This window comes from Vanessa tameamea, chromosome 29 (genome assembly GCF_037043105.1).
Source record: "Vanessa tameamea isolate UH-Manoa-2023 chromosome 29, ilVanTame1 primary haplotype, whole genome shotgun sequence".
NCBI classification, from domain to species: Eukaryota; Metazoa; Arthropoda; class Insecta; order Lepidoptera; family Nymphalidae; genus Vanessa; species Vanessa tameamea.
The window spans coordinates 2380386-2391235 of NC_087337.1; the positions used below are offsets into that span (position 1 = coordinate 2380386).

General features: G+C 33.6%; 1 protein-coding gene across 1 annotated transcript in view; it reads right to left on the bottom strand.

Annotated features, from left to right (window-relative positions):
• Positions 1 to 10850, bottom strand: part of LOC113395275 (poly [ADP-ribose] polymerase tankyrase) — a 48376-nt gene that overhangs the window by 14194 nt on the left and 23332 nt on the right. Inside the window, exon 11 of the mRNA XM_026632847.2 lies at positions 7 to 160. Within this exon, the coding sequence (XP_026488632.2) occupies positions 7 to 160 (154 nt within the window). The remainder of the gene's footprint in view (positions 1 to 6; positions 161 to 10850) is intronic.

A 10850-nucleotide genomic window follows, 5' to 3' on the forward strand; every position in this document is an offset into this window, starting at 1 on the left:
ACTAACCCAGCAGCGAAATGCAGTGGCGTAGAATGTCTTCCATCGACGTCTCTACAATTAACTAAACGCGGTCTCGCGTCTAAAATCACTCGCGCCGTTTCGACGTCGCCCGTCCGCGCCGCCTCCAGCAACCGTAAGGCCGCTGCGTTCGAACAGGCATCTGTAAGGAATCATAACAATTTTTAACAAAAAATAAAAAGATTATAAATTAACATGGTTATTTTTATATCTATCTATCTATCGAATATCTATCTATCTCGTGAACAAGACATTCGTAGATAATGTCGAAATATCGAGCTCCACCAAATAAAAAACATGGTAAACATCCCGTTTTAAATACTTATAGTAAAAAAATAAAAACTACCTCAAGTAAAATACTCTGAGAAACGAAATTATAAATAAATTAGGAACCCATACAAAAATCACCCTTAGGGATAGGAATGATCAAACAGGAATTATCACACGTGAGAAATGCCTACATGACGGAGTTCTGAGGTAACAAAAATGAAAAAACAACCGAATTGGGAGCGTCCTTCTTTTTCGAAGTCGGATAAAAAGAATACTCACTTACGAGTCCCAAGGACCTTCAATCGTTCATATAGAATCGTTGCGACAAAATAAAGGCACTTGTATAAAGAAATCTGAAATTTAACAAAGAGTAAAATACTTGTCAATCTCACAGTTGGCTGAAACCTCCTCTTCTATTGAGAAGAGGTCTTATCCTTAGACTTTCATCTGACACATGCAGGTTTTCACGACGTTTCCCTTCACCGTCGAGCACGAGATGAATTATAATCATTTCGAACTTTTGAACCCATGGTTTGAACACATCATTAAGATTCACACAGGGCCTGATTGGTCGTGCATCTAGGCCTCTGCCTCGGGGCCCTTACACAATTACGATGTTTTTCAGTATACTACGAAAATATGCCATAAAACTAAGGGGATAAATATTTACCTTCAACAAATTCGTTCCAATAAATTTAAGACAATTCTTCCCAGTTTTTTTTAATTGGTCTGTCCAGTTAACCTAAGACTGCCTCGTGAATAATCCATCTTTGGATTCACGTGTTCTAAACTCAATGCTGTCTCAGCTCGTCTCTTTCATTATATATATATGAATATATAATTAATTTTAGTACATAAAGATATATTGATAAAGGGCATAAATGGCATGCGTTCCCTAACTATAAAAAACGACTAAACCAATATACATGAAAAAACATATAATTATATATATATATATATATATAATTTTTTTTTCGTCTATCTTTTTGATTCGCCTTAAATCGTGAAATTTTTGGATTTTCAAATTTTTTTAATCTTTATCAGTTAACCAATGTAACTAAAATATTTATTTGAATAAAGATTATTAAAATGAATCGGCGAAAATCACCTCGCATATTTTTTAAAATCTTTAATAGAACTCATAAAAAAAAAACAAAAATATTACATAATTCAATTAGCGTCATTAAAAACTATCTCACGACATTAAGACCCTATTGTTTGTTTAAATATCGTCTGCACGGTATCATTTTTAAATATACTGTATTTATATAATAAATATTTATAAGCCACGCGCAGCCGCTCGCCAGTAAAACTGCAAGATTTTTTCCGACATCTTCAACAACATGTACAACTTGTAAATTTCCCACTAAGTGGCCCCATGCGGGTTGGTGGATTCACATGTGGCACAATTTCGTTGAAATTAGATACATACAGGTTTCCTCACGACCGCCAAGCACGAGATGAATTATAAATAATTAATGTTATATATGAGCCGAGATGGCCCAGTGGTTAGAACGCGTGCATCTTAACCGATGATTTCGGGTTCAAACCCAGGCAGGCACCACTGAATTTTCATGTGCTTAATTTGTGTTTATAATTCATCTCGTGCTCGGCGGTGAAGGAAAACATCGTGAGGAAACCTGCATGTGTCTAATTTCAATGAAATTCTGCCACATGTGTATTCCACCAACCCGCATTGGAGCAGCGTGGTGGAATATGCTCCATACCTTCTCCTCAACGGGAGAGGAGGCCTCAGCCCAGCAGTGGGAAATTTACAGGCTGATTATGTTTATGTTATGGTATGTGATATATTTCATCTCTCCCTTAAAAAATTCAAACTACAAGTAAAAGAAATATTATACTCTGAAGAGCCTTAATTTACTCGTGCATTTTTAATTAATTAATTATAATTTGATTATTTATTATTAAATTATGTTTTCTTGATTTAAAAATTAAATTTATATTAAATTAAATTATATAAATGAATTATATAATTTCATGCACCTATTAAGAGGACAGTCCTTGCGGAACGCCAAAATAGCGCTTACTATTTTCGAAATATCTTAAAACTGGAGCATTGATTATGGATGAAAAAAAACATTCAGTATCTTAATAGATAGATCTCAAGTTTCACCGCATGATATTTTTAAAATTTGTAACAATAACTCAGTAAATTCATCGTCAACATCACTCCAAACACTGAAATCGACCTTTTCTATTAACGTTTTTTAAGCTATTTAGCTGCTAGTTTATACATGTATTTTTGGTTAAATGGGGACACAAAAGTGTAAATAATAAGTTCACCGTGTTCAATTTCTATTATATCACACAATATTATAGTAATTTTTATTTAAATATTGCTTACTTTTTGGCATTCGTCGTCCATACTTTTTAGTATGGAGAAAATCATTTGACGGTTTTGACTTATTATTCGACATCGCTGTCAATAAATTTTCAGAGCCGAGTCTTATAATTTCGCGAATCGTCTACGCACACATAGACAAGTTAGCGTAAGGGTGGGGCGCGAGTGTCGTGGGATGCAATTGTTAATTTTTACTTTTCAAGATTTATCGACTATTAGTCAAGTCACATATTATTAAGTTAGTTCTTTGATAAATAAATATTTTTGTAATAATTAATAAAAATTTAACGGTTTTAATTGGCTTTTTAATTACCCTGTATGAATCCACCCCATGGCGAATTTACCGCATTTACTGTACGAACGTACCCCTACCATACCATACCAATACGTGGGGTACATTCGTACAAATATTTTATGTAGAAAAAAGCCTATAACCCTTTAACCTTTTGTCATAATAGTTTTGGACTTTTTTGTAACAAACTATAAAATATTTGTTACACTTAAGCACATAAACTAGGTAAATACGACAATTAATCACATAGTAAAAAAATAAAATCTGAAAAGTGTACGAAGGGTAACCACTTTCCCCTAATGTCGAATTAAAAGTACAAAATTGTAAGGATGAACATAGTGAATACCTGAATGTACCTGTAATGTAATTTTTGCACTATCCTGCTCATTTTTTTCTCTTAATACAAAATTTAAAACAAACGCCAACTCATACCCATAACTAATGTCGTTTAGTTCGTCTGCTTAATTCCTAATTATTTAAATGCTTAATTAAAATAATGCATAATCCTAAGCAAAAACGGTTGATATACATTCCATTTTGTACTGATGCTATACTTAGTTAGTACCTTTCATGACCAGATACCGTCAACGGGCCGCACCCCTGATTTTTGTGTAATATAAAATAATTTTAATTTACTTGTTTAACCAAGAATATTTATGTCTTTAGTTTTTAGTTAATTAAAAAAAACTGATTAATATTTACCTCCATTATTTTTATTTATAAAATTTAAGTAAGTGATTATTTAATGTGTCTTAACGCCCTAATTCGTTATACCTACCAACCTTAAAATATCCAGAAAATAATAATTATTTTGTTAGAGGAGAGCAGTAGAATCAATAAAAATCATAATGTATATGATATACATCTTAATGCACTCTGACCGCACCCTATGCTAACAAATAATTTATAATTATGTTTGCGAGTGACAACCTTATAGCTAATACATTACTCGTAATTAAATGTATTTTTATAAATCGTACGTTATGAACGCGCAATGAAAATTTAATTTATTCGTTGCACCGAAAACAAGCAACTAATTGTCTCCGAGGATACGTATGATATACTGCACAATGCAACTGTATTATTGGAAGGTACCTATGTGTGTGTTCTAAAATTAATTCCCACGCTTACAAAACAACGCTCTTAAATATAAAAAATGTCTTGTTTTGTAATTACTTATGATTAATTTATAAATGGAAACTGTTTTGGTTTAAGAATAGTTTTATATTTTTTTATTTTATTGTAATTATTTCACTGTTTGTTTCCTGTACACTAAATAAATAAATAAAAATTATATTATATTATATACAGCCGAGCCGAGATGGCCTAGTGGCTAAAACATGGACATCTTAACCGATGATATTTAGAATATCCTAGATACAACATTCCCCAGTCTTGGGGGGTCCAAATGCATCCGCGTTCCCCTGACCAAATTCTAAAACAAGACTTTAAAAATGTCCTTAGTACCTACATAATTTCATCAAGATCAAAACGCTCACTCTACAGCCATCCAGACTCTTTAAACATGACCATAAATAAATATATATACATATAATAAACATAAACACTTATTCATACACACAAATATAAACGTAATAAAAAACTTGTAGATCTACATTTTTTTAAAGCTATAGGGGGCCCTCGTTCGGCTTTGCTGCCCCGGGCATCCGACGGGCTTAGTCCAGCACTGCTTACCAGCCGTCCGACCAAGCGTGCCCGAAGTTTGCTATGCACAAACTCGACACGCTACGACTTCAGTCCGATGTCCGACTTCATGTAATTGTGTCGTTATTGGCTGTAAAACTGTTCTATGGCAGAAAATTGAGGCGATAGTGTTCCTAGATTCCGTCGTTTAGTAATTTAATTGTTCGAATAGCTGTAATTATCGTTAAAATCATTTTATGACGTTCATGTATGGCATTTTTAACGATATAAAATTGTCGAATTGTTTTATCGAGACTATCGTAGACCTGCACGAAATTATTAATATACCTTACGTCAACCTAAGTACGTAACGTACTTGAGCACGAACGTGGATGGATATAGAGGAAGGGGACGGCCAATGAAAAGATGGATGGATTGTGTGAGAGATGATATGGCTGGAAAGAATGTTACTTGTGAGATGACGTCAGATAGAGAAGTATGGAAGAAGAAGACATGCTGCGCCGACCCCGAGTAAATTGGGATAACATAACATAACATAATCAGCCTGTAAATTTCCCACTGCTGGGCTAAGGCCTCCTCTCCCGTTGAGGAGAAGGTAAGGAGCATATTCCACCACGCTGCTCCAATGCGGGCTGGTGGAATACACATGTGACAGAATTTCGTTGAAATTAGACACATGCAGGTTTCCTCACGATGTTTTCCTTCACCGCCGAGCACGAGATGAATTATAAACAAATTAAGCACATGTAAATTCAGTGGTGCCTGCCTGGGTTTGAACCCGAAATCATCGGTTAAGATGCACGCGTTCTAACCACTGGGCCATCTCGGCTCAATTGGGATACGGGCAGTAAAATTACAATGGACCTTGGGAGCTAAGATGTCCCTTAATTGTACCTGTAGTTGAGAGTGGGTGGTACCGACCCAGACAGGCTTGCACAAAGCCCTACCACCAAGTGAATAATGTAATATTTATATTACAATTTGCTTGTGTATGGTAACCATTGAATCTGTACTATCACTAAAAATTAAAACTAATTAAATTATTTTTTTAAGCATCATTTATAATATTATGTTGTATAAACATAATGTTATACACGAAGATGTACATATGAAGTGTCCGAAAAAAATGCCGGAACTTAAAGCAACTCACAAATGAATCATATTCATAAAAGGGGCATTGTTTTCTGATGAGAAAATTAAATAACTATATTTAACATTGTTTATTAGTGTATTTAAAAATAAATTAAATAACAAAATAATGTTTTTTGCAAGTACGTCTGCGATTCTAAAGATTGCGCTCCGTAGATAATTATATTTATTTTCAATAAAAAATCCGCAGCTTCTAAAACGCTAATCAAAGTCGGATTAACTCGTTTGATTTTTAAATGAGCGCTCATTGGTCGTGATTAAATGTTTGCTATGTAATCGTCTATTACTGACCAATGTAATGTTACAGGAATCAGCGACTTTACTCGGCCAGTAAGTCAACGAGGCCCGCCAGAGATATGGCCTACTTAAACCACAAGAGCTGTAACCACAAATTTGCATTGAATCGACGCGATATCATTGGACGATATCTTGAATTATTCCTTAGGAAATCGTGAAAAAATAGCGCTTTGAACTTCAGTGAAGTTTCAAACGGAACTTTTTAAAGTAAAATTAAAGTTGGATATAAGTAATTAATGAATTTTGCATGTTCACGGTTGGTTTATGATTACTCCTTGCTCGAATGGGAAGGATAAGTTCTCTTCCGTTGCCTGACTTCCTACTCCTGGGAATTAGGACGCGAAAAATGACGTAATTTTCATTCTCTAAGCTGTAATTATTGGCGTTTGAAAAATAATAGCGAAACGAATTGTGACTATTCTAATTTTTACCCCTATTGACCTTATGCTTGAAAATCGATTTTGATATACAATGCAAAACACGACAAAAAGTCGTGTTTTTTTTTTGTGTTGATTTTTTTTTTTTAGCTAGCTGTTCGTAACGCAGTCGATTCCAAACGTATTCGTTGCCATTCAGCCGTATTCCTATTTTACGATACAATGATGCAGTCGCGTCTCGGTCGAAGTTGGAAAGGGAACGTTTAAGGTATAAGCGTTACAAGTTTGAAGTTGGTCTCCAGAACTTCGTACTAACAACGGAGTAACAACGTCTCGCGTCTCAGATACAAAACGTCGGATCGCGCAGAATAGTGTCATTACTAAGTCTGTTCTATAAATATAAAATTACCTTGAATAAAATTAAATGAATTTCTTAGTAACGGGCCACCAGATGGTGAGTGGTCACAACCGCCCATAGACATTGGCGCTGTAAGAAATATTAACCATTCTTTGCACAGCATATATTAGACCAATCTTGGGAGCTAAGATGTTATATTCCTTATAACTGCAGTTACACTCGGTCACTCACCCTTCAAATCGGAACGCTACTAAGTATTGCCATTTGACGGTAGAATATCAGATCAATGGGTGGTACCTATCAGAGCTGTCTTTATAAACGCAATGTCATAAGGTGAACAATTATTTATTAGGTCTCACAAAATGTCTATTGTAACTTATTCTGTAAATGCTTAATAATTGGGTCTTAAATAATGTGCCTTAGCTGTATAGTTTTTCTTTTGACATCTCTCTTGTTTCTGGAACATTCTCGAACGTGTTAAAATAAGAATTATATATTTTATCATCTTTATGGTGTTTGCATTTCCGACATTAACCTATCAGTACCTAACTGGAAGGACCTACCAAGTAAATTTGGTAGTTTTGTCGAATGTCCTATGACTAAAAATGAACTTTATTCTGCAAACATCGATTAAGATTCACGTAGGTAATCTAACCACGGAACCGCCTTCAACAGCAAAGTTCGGAATTAGTTTATACATAATTTATATATACTTTTTTCAATGTACGTTCGTCGGGAAATAAATAATAAAATCAATTTTGTTTATATAAAATTGTCCATAACATTGTTGATTCTAAGAGTGTCTTTAATAATGTACTTTGTAAGTGTTACTATTAAAGGATATGTTCTTGTTACGTGCGTGTAAAAATTATAACATACATTGTAAATAATTACATATATAAGCCAGCGTCTTCTATGGTCATTTTGTTTCGGTTGTTTTGAAATAAATTCCTAGTTGTTATACATTTTTGGAGAGCTGATAAAACGGTTATGTTTTGAAAATAATCTGCAGGACAAGTATCATAACGATATTTTTTGTTTTGAAGGCATTTTTGTGGAAAAAAAATGTAAAAAAAATTGAAATAATATCTTTTTCCTTAGTTCGAGCTTTTACAGTAACATATATATAACGTTATCGAATCAGGGCCATTAATTTCGTTTCTATATAAGGACCGTAATTTTTATAAGACGGCAGTTCCTACGTAATAACCGAACTATATTATTGTGAGTTTCGTTGAGTGTAACGCCTGAGTATTTGGAATTAGTGTCCTTTGAGGACACATTAAAAAAAAAGTAAGTATTTTAAATATATATTCGAAATTTAAATGTGCCTTCTGAAAGGTTAGCTTCGCAATTGTAACATTTTTGAAACTGTTATAATTTTCTAGAGTTAATTTGGATGGATTTTATTATATTAGTTTATAAAATTAACTAGCTATTACCCGCGGCTTTGCCCGCGTAGAATATGAATATATTTACATATTAACTTAAAATGTTACGTTAATGTAATACCTTTTTTGTATACCACGTTGGTGTGTATTTCAGCCCTTAGGGTGGAATATCCAGAAACGCTTAAATGCGAATCAACTCATATTTAACCGGTAGCCCAAAAATAAAATTTCAACCTTCTAACTTCAAAATGACAGACTTCCAGACTAGCCTGAATACGAAATGTTAACAACTATTTTGCCCTTTAGGCCTAAAATATCAAGAAACGCTTAAATACGTATCTACTCATTTTTAATCAGTAGCTCAAAAATAAAGTTTCAGCCTTCTAACTTCAAAAATGACGGCCTTCCAAACTATCCTATATACGAAATGTCAAACTCTATATCTCCCCTTTGGCGTAAAATATCCAGAAACGCTTAAATACGTATATAATCATTTTTAATCAGTATCCCAAAAATAAAGTTTCATATTTTTAACTTAAAAAATGACGACTTCCATAAAAACTTACAACCCTTATTTCCCTTATTTCATTTAAATCGGTCCAGTAGTTTTGGCGTGAAAGCGAGACAGACAGACAGACAGACAGACAAAGTTACTTTCGCATTTATAATATTAATATAAAGTATGGAAGTATGGATTGCTATTTCAATCGCTAGGGAGCTCCGATAATAACCGCGTCCGATCGCTGCTAAATTCAAAGTGCTACAGGGAGAACCGCGGCCTCCGACGCGCCTATAGCACGCTCCCGCCGCCCCGGCCGGCCGGTACCACCGCAAACGCTACGTTCCGCAATTTTTAAATCTGTAATATCTTCGAAAATATTCATTTAAATCATATGCTGTGAAGGGCCATATAGATCAATATTAAATCAACAATGTATTTAAGGTATTTCATTGGATAACGATTAATGCTGTATAGGTTAAAATCGCTTCGAAAATTAGCCAATATTTGTGGTAAAAAATAAATAACAAAAAAATGTTATTGTGGGTTATCACTTACAGATAGACACATACCATCGCGGACTTTTTTGTAGACATTTTTGAGGTATACAATTCTGTAGTACATTATTTTGATCTATCTAGTAGGGTTCAGCCAGCATTTACAATGTAAGCGCAAAAAATTTATAAATTTACGACATCACATTAGAAACTTTTAAAATTATTAGTGTTACTTAACTACATTGTCTATGTATTACATACAAAAACCTTCCTCTCGAATCACTCTATCTATTAAAAAAAACCGCATCAAAATCCGTTGCGTAGTTTTAAAGATTTAAGCGTACAAAGGGACATAGGGACTATGATATAGGGATAAATCAACATGAAAATTAAACGATCCTGGTTATTTATAATATAGCTTGAAACTTATAGACAACTAAAATAATTATTACAGGCAAAGATCAAACAGTACCTTTTTCGCGTCTGACTGACAATAGTTATCTTTTTTTTTAATACAACAAATATCAAAAACAAAAAATTGGAAACAGCAATAAAAAATATTCGAATTTCGAATATTTATCGATTTATTTTGTTTTATAAAAACTTTTTTCCAAATTTTAATGATGATGATGATTTTTTGATTTTGATCGAATTTTGAATTTTTATTTTTTTTAAATTGAAATAAAATAAGTAAATTGTTTTAAACAAAATATGTGTCCTCGGGCACCCTGTTGGAAGTTGCTTTTGCTATATTATATGAAGTATTAAATAACCGATACAGTTACATAGATTACTAATTTTTGAGTGTAATTAAATGGGAGAAAAAAATTATTGTAATTAAAAAACTCATGTGAATTTAATTTATAACAAAAAATATATTTTTATAATCTTTTATAAAAACTTAAATATAGAGATAGAGAGAAAGAGATGGCAACATCGCCTGGACATAACGCTTTCCGCCAACTCCGTTCCGAAAACATTTTATTGTAACTTCTATGTACTGCGTTTCAGCATAAACAGTACAAGTATATACATAGTGCAATTCGACTTTAATACTAGTTTTCTTTTTAATTGTAAATATGTAGGAAGAACTGGGGCTGATGGTAGGTGGTCACAATCAAACATTCACATTCGCACTGTTAGATATATTAACCATACCTAACATTACGCGCCACCAACCTTGGGAACTGACTTGGAAAAACGTATTGGCGATTTATGGTATGATATATATTTAATGTCGAATGTTTATGGTGGTGACCATTTACCACGAGGGGGCCTGTTTGGAAACCTCCCATATTTAAAATACAATAAGCATTTCTCAATTTTTTAACCAATTTTTATCCCGTCTGAGCAGATACCACCCACTGATCAGATATTCTCCCGCCAACCACAGTAGTCGGTATTGTTGTGTTCTGGTTTGAAGGTTGAGTGAGCCAAAAAAAAATGCACAAGGGGCATAACATAGTGCCCAAGGTCTGTGGCGCATTGGTCATGTAAGGAATGGGTAATATTTCTTACAGCGCCTTTATCTATGGACGCCGACTCCGATCATTTTGTTTGCCGATTGTTATAACGCAGAATACAAAAAAATAAATAATTAAAGCAAAAAATCTCAGCGCAAAAATAAATTGAGACAATTGTGTTAAGTAACAAGTTATTAGTAATAAAAACAGTT